At 43.8% G+C, this 13,531-nt stretch overlaps 2 protein-coding genes across 2 annotated transcripts in view; both read right to left on the bottom strand.

Annotated features, from left to right (window-relative positions):
• The window catches only part of LOC103369805 (nebulin-like), a gene marked incomplete at its 3' end in the record, with an annotated part of 46,164 nt that extends 41,071 nt beyond the window's left edge, over nt 1-5,093 (bottom strand). The window contains exons 1-2 of the mRNA XM_008298618.1: nt 5,069-5,093; nt 2,942-3,258 (exon numbers count right to left, since the gene is read on the bottom strand). Coding sequence (XP_008296840.1) covers nt 2,942-3,258; nt 5,069-5,093 — 342 coding nt within the window. The remainder of the gene's footprint in view (nt 1-2,941; nt 3,259-5,068) is intronic.
• LOC103369801 (LIM zinc-binding domain-containing Nebulette-like) overlaps nt 3,230-13,531 on the bottom strand; it is a 39,602-nt gene continuing 29,300 nt past the window's right edge. The window contains exons 4-5 of the mRNA XM_008298613.1: nt 10,441-11,141; nt 3,230-3,258 (exon numbers count right to left, since the gene is read on the bottom strand). Of these exons, the coding sequence (XP_008296835.1) occupies nt 10,926-11,141 (216 nt within the window). The 3' untranslated portion in view covers nt 3,230-3,258; nt 10,441-10,925. The remainder of the gene's footprint in view (nt 3,259-10,440; nt 11,142-13,531) is intronic.

Raw genomic sequence — 13,531 nt, 5'->3', positions numbered from 1 at the left:
ACGTAGATCGGAATCACCAGTCCCTCCACATCATGATGCTGCCACCACCGTGCTTCAAGGGGGACGGTGTGTTTGTGAAGATGTGTAGTGTAATGTCTAGTCTGAGAACACAACAGACAATTTTGGTCTCCTCAGACCAGAGAACCTTCTTCCAGGTGAACTCTAATCCAGATTTAATATGATGTGCCATATTCCTCCCGTTTCTGAATGACAGATTTAATTAGATGTAAAGAGATATTCGGTGACTTGGAAATATTCTTGTATCGTCCTCTGACTGATGCTTCTCAACAATCTTTTCCCAGAGTTCTTGGAGGGTTCTTCAGTCTTCATGGTGTAGTTCTATCCAGGAGTACTGATCCACCAGTGACTGGACCTTCCAGATCTAACAGTCTTCATACTACAATCACTGAGACACATTCACTGACCTCAGATGATCTTTATTTCACCAACTGTGGGGCTTTTAGCTCCAACTGGCTGCACCTGAGTTGAATTACACTTTAAAGGGGTGAACACTTATGCAGTCATTTATTTTACATTTTATTGACATCACTTAGGAGGGCTGGTCCAAATAGCAATTTCTGGGCTCCGGATATTCGGGCCCAATTAAACAGATCTCAAAATTGATATCTGGATAGCACCACAACGACTGAATATTGGGATATTCGAATGTTCGGGTCGACTTAGGAGGAGCCTGTTTTCCCTTTTGACATAAAGACTTTAAATGTGGCCTGGGTGATGACCATTTAACCACAAGAGAACGTCTACCTGCATGTTTCTGTAGGTCCTCAAGCTAATAACGGAAATTAAAAGGCCGCATCGGGAAGCTGAATCATCCATCAGACGTTACTGACAACACTGAGCCAGAGAACGCTGTGAGTCAACCGGGGGAACTTCCCTAATTCATGCACTGCTAATCCCTCGCCTCTCTTAACAGGCCGGATTCAGTCCTTAAAAATCCCACTATCAAAGGCTAATAATGGCACATTTTCATTTGTAGTTTCACTAATCCTCTCTAAGCCCTTACAAAAACCTGCAGTGCCAGGCGATGCCCCATGCCAAGGTCAATAGAAAGGCGCCTTTCAGCAGCCTTCTTCAAAAAAACGGCAAAATCCTCAAAGACATTTAGCAGAACACAGTTAACAATAAAGTAACCAATACTTCACTGGCCTCCTGTGGGATCCCCTGCTGGCCTTTCCTGGTTTTAAAGAAGCCATTTCTTACGTCACATGAAAATCCGCTGCTGAAATGATCTAAATGTACATTTGTCACAGTTGGACTGATGGTAAAGAGCCCATGTCCTGCTTTTTGTTTTCGTCCCCTTCATTCAGTGTTATATCGATGACTGTGCATGTAAAAGATCTGCAGACCTGTAAATCCCCAAATCCACAGCGAAGGGAGTCATTAGGCGGCTTTCTACTGCAGGATGTCGGTTCAGACGGGATTTGGCCTCCTAGTTTCAGTCTTTTTGTTTTCATTGCCATGCAGGATTCAAAAGCAACGTAACCCCCAGTGCGCCAAAACAACAACAACAGCCGCTGGTAGGGATGTCCCGACCAGGCTCTTATGCCTTCAGTCTGAGTCTGGTAATATTTAGCTTTTGCTGATCGGATCGAATACCGTTTTCCTGGATAATACACACCTGAAGTGTTGTAGATCAGCTGTAGTGCCTGGTCCCACCAGCAGGTGGAGCCTCTTACTGTTTCATTCCGTAGTGATACTGTCGTGTTGAAGGAGGCAACCACTTGGACTACAGGGAGTTTCGTGTTAGCAAACAAGAGCACTGAGGGGGTTTGGCTCAAGACGGGTCGCCACGACAAAGACCTGCGTGACGCTTAATGACCTCCGAGCAGAACTAATATATTTATCAGAAGCTGGGATGAACGTGTGTCCACTGAAGTATCTCCACAGGACTGATAACCACTGTGCTCCATCTGTGTTGTAAATTAATTAATTATCGGCTGATAATGCTGCATGATTCAGAAAATCATTAAAAATATCAACAACTGCGTGACAGCGGATGTAAACACAGGATCAGGCTTAGGCTTATGCTGATTAGAAAACAATTTTTGAGATCGGTTTGTACTGACTATTACATTTTGAGCCTGACATCAATTAACAACAGAGAAATAACCGTGATGAAAATATTTGTGATTACCATTCTTGGCTATAGGCGTGCAGCCCTTTTAGCAAGTTGATGTTTTAGTCTCTCTTTCATCAGGATAAATTGAACTCAGGTCATTTTACTCTCTTCAATCACTTCTTTTTGTTAGCAAATAGCTGCAAAACAACTAACGTTACCCTCAGCCTGAGCTGGACGAGCTAATGTTTGCATGCTAACACGCGAAGATGCTGCAGCAGCATCCGCTCTACTATAATCAGAGATCTGGAGTTGTCTCGCTTAGAGGCGACCAATCAGAGCACACTGGGCTTTTTGGGAGGCGATAAGAGCTAAAACTGAGACAGGACAGGAGACGAGGAGCTGCAGCAATGTACACTCCAAGGAAAATAAAGTGTTTTTAAACATTAATGCATGTAAATACATTCTAAATGACCCCAAAATAGACTTACTACCGTGTACGTGAGCAGAATATGGACTCTTTAAGACAGAAAGAAAAACCTTTTCAGTCAGGAGAAGATTCAGCTGAAAAGATCTGACTCATCGCTGAGGACATTCAACAATAGAAGACGGTAGAAAAACAGACTTTAAAATGGTTTTAAAAGAGCCGAGACGAGGATCTTTTGATGAATTTCCAAAAAGTATGAATAAAGCACAATCATCGAGTTTGAGCCAGAAGATGGCAAATTAATTACCCGGCTCTTCACATCAACAAGTCAACGTATTTAATTAAGATCTGACTTCATGATTTTTCTTTTGTTCAGCGTGTTATGTGACTCCTGGTATCTGAATGTTTAACTTGCGTCCCATAAAGCTGCATCTCACCTCCGACTCCCAGGCCTCCAACAGCCTCTTTGCTTTCGTCTCCTCGTCTCCGTCACTCTCTTCATCTCCTTCCTCCGTTCTTATCTCCTCGTCATCATCTTCCTTCTCCGTTCTTATCTCCTCGTCCTCCTCTGTGGCTTTGTCGCTTTCAGCTTCCTCCTTCTCCTCCACGTCCGTCCTTCTCGTAGTCGCGTAGACAGTCGTGGTCACGATCGTCTCCTCCAAAGTTTCTTCTTTATTTTCTCCTGCCATCACAACTTTTTCTTCATCCAACACTGGAGCAGCTGAGGCCTCCTCTTCCTCCACGCCGGTCACCTCTGAGGTAAAAAAAAAAAAAAGGACATTTCATGTTTAGCTCATCTCAGCAAAAACCACTGAGCAGAGAAGAACAACAATGACAGGCTCAGCGACAAATAAACAGTTTACACAGATTTTTCCAGTTTTGATAAATTGCAGAAATGAAGGCTTCGGTAGCAAATGGGCACCATGACACAGTCTTCTGTGAACGTTAACGCCGACGGTCAGGGTTTTTCTTTTTTTAAGATAAACTGCAGGATACAAAGACAGCATATCTACAGCTAAGTAGCTAAATCATAAAAGCGACGTATATGTTGTGTTTGTCACTATATAGAGCTCTACTGTATGATGTCTGCTGCATTTAATTCATGTTACTCCAGTACTGACTGATAATGCTGCCAATCATCGTTTAAGAAAGCGATTGAAAATGATCATCCCTTCTATTTGTTTTATAACTCACTTAAAAATTTCAAAAGTATGATACACAACAGTATAAGTTATCACATTATCTTTACATACAGTCAAGGACTAGCATCTCTCCTATGACAATTACACTGGTCTGTATTTTCAGGGTTAGATAATTTGTCAGGTTACACTTTTTTCATCTGCGAAGGGTCCTGTTACATAAACTTTAACATCTACTAAAGTTTAAAATCCATAGAACCAAAGTTTGTGTTGACAACACTCGCCGAACACGTCGATGACACCCTACTGCACATTTATGAAACAGAGTCCTCCAAGCAGACTAGAAAGTAGAAGGATAACAAGAAAAGCTCTCCAGCTCTGCATTTGCAAGGAAGCATAACTCAGGCTTTAGGAATTAGAGCTGGGTATCACCAGACTGTTTCACGATCAAGGCTGGTGGCAGATCGAGCCCAAGCAGCAGCAGCTGCATCGATATTTGCAAGTAAACAACCTCGAGACATACATGTTTTCTGATGGAACTAAACCTGAACTGTTTGGCCTTAATGACCATCATTACATCTGGAGGAAAAAGGAGGAAGCTTGAAGCCTGAGAACACCATCCCAGCTGTGGAGCACGGGGGTGGCAGCATCATGCTGTGGAGGGACTGGTGACCTTCACACAATAGATGGCATCATGAGGAAAGAACATGATGTGGAGATATTGAAGCAACATCTCCAGACATCAGCAGGAAGCTAAAGCTTGGAAACTAATGGGTCTTCAGATGGACAATGACCCTCAGCATAGCTCCAGATTAGCTACAGAGAGGCTTCAGGACAACAGAGTCAGTGTTGTGGAGTGGCCATCACAAAGTCATGATCTCAGTCCTGGAGAACATCAGTGGAGCAAGGAGACCACCAAACCTGACCCAGTTCCACCAGTTCTGTCAGGAGGAATGGGCCAGAACCCATCAGACTGTTGTGAGAAGCTTGTGGAAGGAAACCCAGAAGGTTTGACCCAAGTCATAGAGTTTAAAGGCAACGCTACCAAATACTGAGGTAACTTCTGACTTTAAAGAAAGTAATAAAAAAAATATCTCTCTCATTATTCTGGCGTTTAGCAAATACAAATAATGTTGGTGATCCTAACTGACCTGAAACAGGACGAGTTCATACTATATATATATAGTATAGTCAGTTCAAGGTTACAGCAACTTTCCTGCTCAAATTCCGTCAGAATCCTCCATCTTGCCTTCAATTAGGCTGCTAACAGCTTCCGAAAAGGTCACCACGCATCAAGGTCACCTTGTCAGCTTCATCACTCTCAAGGTTTTCCAGGCCCTTCAAGGTCATGGCCATTCCTCCAAATGTTTCTTCGATGCTGTTAGTAGTTTTTTCAGCTTTTCTCCAAACACCTTCTACACTCACCTTCGATCTGTGGTTCTCCCTCCATGTCCCGGTTTGCCTTTCAGCTTTAAAACTCTTCCCCGTACGTAACGTCGCGCTGCTTCTGATTATCGCAGCTACTTATTCTCTGATTCAGGCTCCTTCTAGGTTTCTTCACCTTGGACAGGTTCTTTGATGTTCTCAAAGGCTTTAAGCTCAGAATGTAAAGCTGTGAACGACTGAACCGCCTCGTCTGGTCTTTGCTGCGATGGCTGAACGTCTGTTCATCGGGCTGCTCTTATCACTTTGAACTTCTACATTTAGCCCTCTACTCGAGACCTTATCGCCGCCGTGCCCTTCGTCTCCACCAGTACAGTGTGTCCATAACACGGTTGTCTGTGTGTGTTTGAGTGTGTGTCGCTTGACTGGTTGAAGGTTGAGTTCAGAGACAGTGATGTCACTTGAAAACCTCACCTGCACCAACCGATTCGGCCACTTGGGGGCAACAAAAACAAACCAAGAACACAACATTAACATATCAACCATCTGGAACCCAATCAGATTTTAAAGGCACGCTATTATTTTTAAAAATCACCAAAATTGCATCATTTATCAGAGCAAGAAACTGTCAAAACAGAAAAAAATCTAACTATTCATGTGTGAGATTTGAGTTCCATCAGGAAAAATGAACAAATTTAAGCTCAAAATTGTGATGTTTCAAGAAAACAAAACAGTTTTCTGGCAATTATTTCATGGTTCAAGCTTTACGGGGTTAAAGCTGATATGTTGCATAACGACACGTCCAGCACATCCTCTACATTATTATTTATCTGAATCTATGTTGGAAACGTGAGGCTCTTCAGAACTGTTTCTCTGAGCCTGAATTCAGACAGTTGGTGAAGAAGCTCTGCAGAGCGGAGAGTGACGGCGCCGGCTCCGGTTCTCTTCGTTTTTATTACAGTCGACCTCATTTACACACAAGAAGTCATTTTAATCCACTAATGAGAAAGTATTTATTAACGCTGTTGAAGCAAGGTCAAAGCTGACGTCTTTGTTTTCTTCCTGAAAATGGTCACATGACAGGAGTGTGACGAATCACAAATCACCACGGTGACAGCAAGGACCAATCAGAGAGCAGACCTGGGTGTCGTCTCCATTTGTGCCCGTGCGGAGCAAAGTGGAGTTTTCAAACTAAAACGGGATCAGCAGCGTTTACGGGACTTTGTTTTATGGTTCTAATATGCTGACCATAGCAGAGTTTATGTGTTTTGAAATGAAAATGTATTCGTTTTGATGTCGCCTGAAACTATCAACCCCAGAACAAAAGCTAAAGACCTTGTGAAGATGCTGCTGAATTTATTCATGAATCTATTTATATTTTGCCAGTTCTTTAACATATGTTTTCTGGAACTCAAGATTTCACTGTTGTTGCTTTTTTTACTTTCAGCAGACTCTTCAAAATCTACCAGAAACTGTTAGAAATTTTTTTTATAAAGACATTTTGATTCCTTCCTAATAACCTAATGTTTTTTGAACACGGTTTATAAGAGGGAATTCGACCGACAAGGTGAGGCTAAAGGGCAGCGTTTAGGGTTTGTACCATTTCACTGAAACGGCCCGTCAGTGTGAACATGAATGGCTGCTGAGAGTGGAAGGCAGCAGGTATCCTGGCAGCCGGGTCTGAGCGTCAGATGGCCGTTGTGGTAAACAGGACATTGACCTGATAAAGAGCAGATCTGACTGAGCCAAAAGACCATCTGCCGCGAACAAATCCCAAAAACAGAGACGTCGCTTGTAACCACGAACCCTGCATCATCTGCATAATGTAGCATTCAGACGCTATCACGCTAACACATGCGCTGAAGCCAGATAAACAACGAGAAAGTGTAAATAAGTAAATGATTATGATAGAAAACAGAAGTAGAAAAACCCAACAGAACCAAAGACCCCTCATGAGCCATCATGTTGGCAACAACTGGTGAACCGGTGTCACTACGTCTTCATGTCGAAACAAAATCATCCATCCATCATCTTTACACCTTAATCCTCACTAGGGTCATGGGGGGCGGAGCCTATCCCAGCTGACTCAGGGTGAAGGCAGGTTCACCTGGACAGGTAACCAGTCTATCACAGGGCTACACTTAGAGACAGACAACCAAGCACACTCACATTCACACCTACAGACAATTTAGAATCACCAGTTAACCTGTTTCTGGACTGTGGGAGGAAGCCGGAGAACCCGGAGAGAACCCACGCTGCACGGGGAAAACATGGAGACTCCACGCAGAAAGATCCTGGGTGTCCTCACCGGGACGCCAACCGGCGACCTTCTCACTACGAGGCAACGGTGCTACCCACTGATCCATCTTGCAGCCCCGAAACGAAATCAGTGTTATGCAAAGTCACATTTTCGAGCACTTGGCACCGTGATGGTCTTGAAATGACCAAATCTAAAGCTGCTGGGATTAATTCCCCAGAAGGAGTTTGGTGAAGTGTAATGGCTGCAAGTGAAAAAAAAATAAAAAAATGCACCAAAATGATGAATATCTGCCTTTGTGGAGGACTAAGAGCACGGCTCCAAGAGGCATCTTGACGAAGTTCTGTAGGGGGCGCTGAATTATTTTGAGTTATCGGATCTTATACAGTCGTCCTCAGATGGATTCACACCCTCTTATTAAAGAAGGGAAAACTCAGCTGTCACTGGAATAAGTTGAAATTGACAAAAGTAATAATCAATAAAACTGTAACGAACGTCATGACGTTGCTTTGAATTGTGGCTCAACTGAAACATTTAAAAAAAACAAAAAAACAAGCAAACAAGCATGATGTGACCCATAAACTAATATTTACTTGAACAACCCTTTGAGCCAATCACTGCCATCAGGTGTTTCTGTAACTCTCAGTCAGACTTCTGCACCTGTTCACAGGTATTCTGACCCGCTGCTCATCAGCAAAGGCCTCTCATTGGTCCGGGACACTTTTGTGTTTTTAAATTATTCTTTTCAACCACAATTCAAAAGCAGCGTCTTATATCACCAAATTATAATTTAACACATTTTTATTTATTATTACTTTTTCCAGTTTCTAGTTATTTGAGTGACTGTTGTGAGTTTTGCCTTTTCTTTAATGGAAGTGTTTGAATACATTTGAGGACGACTGTAAATGTATGAAAAGAAAACAAAACAGGACCAACAACCCCCACAACAAGCTGGCTGCATTCATTTTGTCCATTTGCAGCAACACATTTTCCTCCCACAGCAAGTTTCACATTTATAAACATACAGATGCATCAGTTACCATGACGACGGTCACATGACTGGACAAGGTTGGCGAGCAGATGCACTGCTGACGCTCGCTCGTGTTGTAGGCCGGCGTGCTTTCTTAACATTAGCCTGAGGGCATTTTTTTTTTTCAGCCAAGTGCAGAAACTCTCCCACAATATTTAGCTTTTCGCGTGCCTTTGCTGAGCACCAACACACCGGATGAGACCAGCGCTCACAAATAAGCAACCGGGTCATCGTCGGCGGGTTGACAGTCCTGCCAGTCGAGTCCTGGCTGCACCTCCAGCCTGCAGCCGTCACTGTCTCAACCCACAATCACAGCAAACAAGACTCTCAGGGGAAAAGCTGCTTTGGTAGAAATCTGTCTTAAGTGGGAGACACAGTTCTTATAGGTGGTAAAAAAAAAAAGAAAGAAAGAAAGAAAGAAAGCCGCCTGGCTGACCGAGAGCTCTCGCTTTCTCTCCCCTCAGATCTTGTTAATGAATTCTGCAACACAAAGCTTCTCCTGGGAGAAATCCCTGTGATCTCGTCCTGATGTGAACCAGCTTCACTGCCAGCCACAGCTCGGCAGAGGAACACGCTTCTCTTCGTAGGCATCAGGCTTTTACTGAAACGCTGCACTTCACTGCAGGTGAATCCAAATCTAGACGTTACACCAGGACTGCCGCACTCTTCTGACGTCCGTTTTGATGCTGTGAGCCCATTAGATGGCCGTTATAATCACAGGTCTGACTAACCCGATATAGACTCCCTGATTTCTCCTCCTCTTCTGCTCTGTATTCAAATCCCACTTTCACTTCAAACAACAACACACTGAAAATGTTGCCGAAAATTTTGAAAGTTTAGCAGAAAGTTCAGACCGCACATTAAGGATTTTCTGGTGAACTATCCGGTTTAATCACAGGTCCCGCCTCCCTCCACCACCACAAGTCCACCGAGGCCACATCCGTCCTTTAGCTCCGCCTGTGATCTGTTCAGAACAACACAAACAAGCGCGTGTACTTCGTTTTTCATAAGAAGGCCGCATGTCTAAGCGTAAATAGCGAAGTTATAAAAGTGCTGTTTTCCACCACTGTGGTGCTGCTGGTGGGACACAGTTGTACCGGCTGTCAGTGTGCAACAGTTTGCAGAACCTCTGTGCGTCCCGGGACTCATTCCAGTCATCTGTGATCGGACCGGAGACGTCCTGGAGAAAAACGACTCAAATCACAGTTTGTGTGTCCCGGTGGTCACGATAACTCCGCCCCCTGACGTACCCGTCGCACCAGTGTTGAGAACCGGTGCTGAGTCAGGTTCTGGCTCCGAACCAGCACTGGAACCAGCTCGGTGGAAAAAGGGTTATTGTGAATGTTATTAGTTCTGGCACCATCGTCCAACTCAACCGCTGATTGTTAGCAATAAGAGCACAAGGAGTTTGTTTTACAAGCAGTCTGAACTGATTCCACTTTGCAGGATCCTCTGATAGACGACGAGCATCAGAACTCGTGTTGATTCCCACAGCAAAGAACAGAAGCTGCAACCAAGAACCAACTCAAGGCCAGACAGCAGAGCACAGCTGCAAAAAGCATTAGAAGCAACAGGTAGAGAACCGTTCAGCTGCACAACACAACAGCAGAAACATCAACACATTATTCAGCTCAGATCAAACAGGAATCCCTCCGCTATTGTCTCTCTGAGTCCTCCTCCTCCTCACATCGTCCTCCCACTGCCCTCCTCTTCCTCGCACCGGCAGGTCAACCGTGAAAAGAGGTGAGTAATAAAATAAAAAGTGTGTGGGCCGCTGAATGTCACACCATTTGAGAGGGAGGCGAAGTGTGCGTCTTAATTAAAGCGGAGCAAATGAGCAGAGAGAGTTTGTGGCGTATCAACACGGCGGAATGATGCGATTACTCGGTCAGGTAAACAGAAGAGACGACGAGAGCCGGAGAGCAGAAGGTAGACGAACAGGGCGAAGACCAAACCGAGAAAAACGCATCGGGAAATACTTCGCTGTTGCATTTCAGTTGAATCCGAAGCTACTTTCCATGAGACAGGGCTGTCGTTGTCTCTGTAAAGGCTCAAATTCAACTGCAAACCAACAAAAACTGTTTGAACAATGCAGGTTAGATACAAAAAGAAGGACGAAGACATTACCTTGGCATCGTCTTCTGAGGGTCGCTGGGCCGTCAGGACACCCGCACAGCGTCTATACGCATTCACACACTCCCAAACACAGACACACAAAACCACAAACAGTGAAGTCAGTGATATGTTGGTTGTAAAACCTGCCTTCTAATTGGCTGGCAGTTCATCCCAAACGTGCTGAAATCGCTCATGCAGTGACGTTCACTCTGACTTTATATCACGGGGATCTTGACTTCCGTCTTTTTGATCATGTACTTGTCTAGAGACACGTTGTCATTGCCGAGTTATTTCAAATACTTCTTCTCCCTGTTGCCTTTCTAAAACGAGGATCCTTTGTAATTATGTTATCTGCTGTGCATTCAGTAAATAAAAGCTCTTGCTCACTTACAGTCATGGTTGTAGAAGAAGCTCCTCTTCCGTCCGCCGCCGTCGTCGACGCTTGGAGGTCTCCACGATGCAGACGTTGTGTTGTGTTTGTGCGTTTGTTTGCGCGCTCACTGACCAAAGTGCACCCTCACATACGATTCACTTCCAGGCGTCACACAGCACAAACACACTCTCGTATACAAACAACATGGCCGCCGACGTCTTGGCGTACGTACGTTGCTGATCTGCTCCTGAGTCCTTCTGAGTCTCTGCATCTCCGGAGTGTCGGACACGATGCTGAACCCTCGACCTTTACTCTCCTCGAAGTCCTTCTTGTACTTCACCTGCAGGACGGCAACAGGGAAAGACATGTTTGAGATGACCAGAACATCCACCCTCAGAGTCATCGGTCCCAGATGTAGTCTGTGGTCTCCAGGTTACAGCGATGGAAGTGAACCGACCGCCGTTTTTGTGCGTATTTTCCAAAGTTAATACATGAAATAATCTTTTATTTCGTTGTTTGTGTTGTGATACATCGCTCTGCTTGAATTTAACGTGTTGATACAAATTATTATTTTTAGTTTGAATATTTTTGTGGCATAACTCGTGGATTTGTGTCGTGTCTGTTGTCATTTCAACAACCTGCAACATCAACTGTATAAAAAGACATAAAACCTTCTTTTTCCTCACCATCTGACATTAAATCAGACAAAACTCGTCCTGTTTCAGGTCAGTCAGGATCACCAACATTATTACTGTCTGCTAAATATCAGAATAATGAGAGAGATAATTATTTATGACTTTCTTCAAAGTCAGAAGTCTCCTGACTATTTGGTAGCGTTGCCTTTAAACTGTATGACTTGGCTCAAACGTTTTGGTTTCCTACCACAAGCTTCTCACATCAGTTTGATGAGTTCTGGCCCGTTCCTTCAGGCATCTGGAAGTTGTACCCAAGGATGGACCAAACTGGTGGAGGTCCACAGTTCTCCTCCTGATATCTTGGCTGGTTTCTTTAGATTTTCCATGTTTTCACAAAAGGCAGCAGTGTGTTTGAGGTGAGCCTTAAAATACATCCACAGGTGTGCCTCCAGTTAACTCACATGTTGTCAGTTAACCAATCAGAAGCTTCCAAAGCCATGACATCATCACCTGGGCTTTCCCAAATAGTTTGAAGGTATCTTAGTGGATGTGAACTTCTGACTTGAAGAAAGTCATAAAAAATTCTCTCTCTCATTAGCAAACAGAAATAATGTTGGTGATCCTGACTGAGCTGAAACAGGAAACGTTTAGTCTGATTTAATGTCAGATAGAGAAAAAAAGAAGGTTTCATTTTATACAGTGGATGTAAACTTCTGGTTTCAACTGGAGATTGGTAAAAACACATCTTAACATTATAAAAGACGTTTTAGCGATTTAAAATACTTCTTAACACTATGAAATATATCGTAACCATTTAAAATACGTCGCAACTACTGATTTCCGTCTTGTTTGGCCTCCTGTTCATCACCTTTAGTTTTTTAACCTTTTATTTGTTTCTTCTGTTTGATGCTTCTGTCACCCTTTCAGGATGTTTCTGACGCATCAGAGCTGCATCTTCTTTTGTTGCACCAGCTTTTTTATGATTGTTTTTTTCTATACCAGCCTCTGCCGACTGGATTTGTGTCCTTTTCCAAGCTCCCTCCTATTTCACAGAATTTGAAGCTACAACCAAAGCCAGGAAACAATCACACAGTAAGGATTTGACTGCTGGAGAAACAAGCTCGCCCCTCGTCTTTACAACTTTGAGCTCAGTCTTACTCATAAACTTGACTGACAAGGTGTCAAAGAAGTCATCATGGCAGATCATCTAAACAGCAGCTGACTTGTTTTCACCGACCAGTTGCTCTCCTGGTGATGAGCGTCTGTTTTCAGAAGTCATATGAATACGTGCAGCTGCTCTGATCCATGTCAGTACCAAATAAACGCGTTCAGGTGATTTAATATGCTGCCAATGCTAGATTTTTGTGTTGATTCCGGACTCATTGAGGCCAATAAAGCTGCAGGTTGAGGAACAGTTCTCCAGTCTGAGCAACTCTTTCTGTATTTGATGTGTTTACTAAAGAGCTGAACTCCAGATCTTAGTTCCACTGCTTCTAGATCAAAGCACGAGCTTCTCTCCGGAGCCACAGTTTGTGGAACAGATTTCACCCAGAGGAGGAGACGGTGGACCAGAATGCATTGCAGCGGCAACACAGAAGGAGGTTAGAGGCTGAATTCATGAACTCATTAACTGGATAACTCAGCTGCGAGCTCGTGGACTGAACAAAGACGTGACGATGTCTAAAGATATCCAAAGGTGAATTTTACCTTTGACTGTTCCCACGCAGCAGAAATAATTACAGCACTCAGCTACAATCAGCGTCCCACAGTGTGAGCACCAGCGTCACATATACTGTAATTGCTCCATACGGTTTGATTCAGGATGTCAGGCTTTTTAATTTCTGCCTTTAGAATTGGATGTCTGCTGCTTTTTTCCCACCGTGTCCCGCAGAGACGTGAAACGAAAAGGTTGTTTCAAACCCCAGGTGTGCTTATAATAGCGCCTATCTCACTGATTAGTGGTTATTGGCTCATTGGAAGCACTTCCTGAGTCGTGAGTTTAATCCAATTTACTCAGTTTTACTTCACAAAACCTGTCAGCGGTTATTAACACACAAAACTGTCAAGAACCTGGATATTGACGCACAAGTGTCAA

Source organism: Stegastes partitus, unplaced genomic scaffold (genome assembly GCF_000690725.1).
Source record: "Stegastes partitus isolate 25-593 unplaced genomic scaffold, Stegastes_partitus-1.0.2 Scaffold1332, whole genome shotgun sequence".
In the NCBI taxonomy this organism is placed as follows: Eukaryota; Metazoa; Chordata; class Actinopteri; family Pomacentridae; genus Stegastes; species Stegastes partitus.
This window is presented reverse-complemented; position numbering and strand designations above follow the sequence as displayed.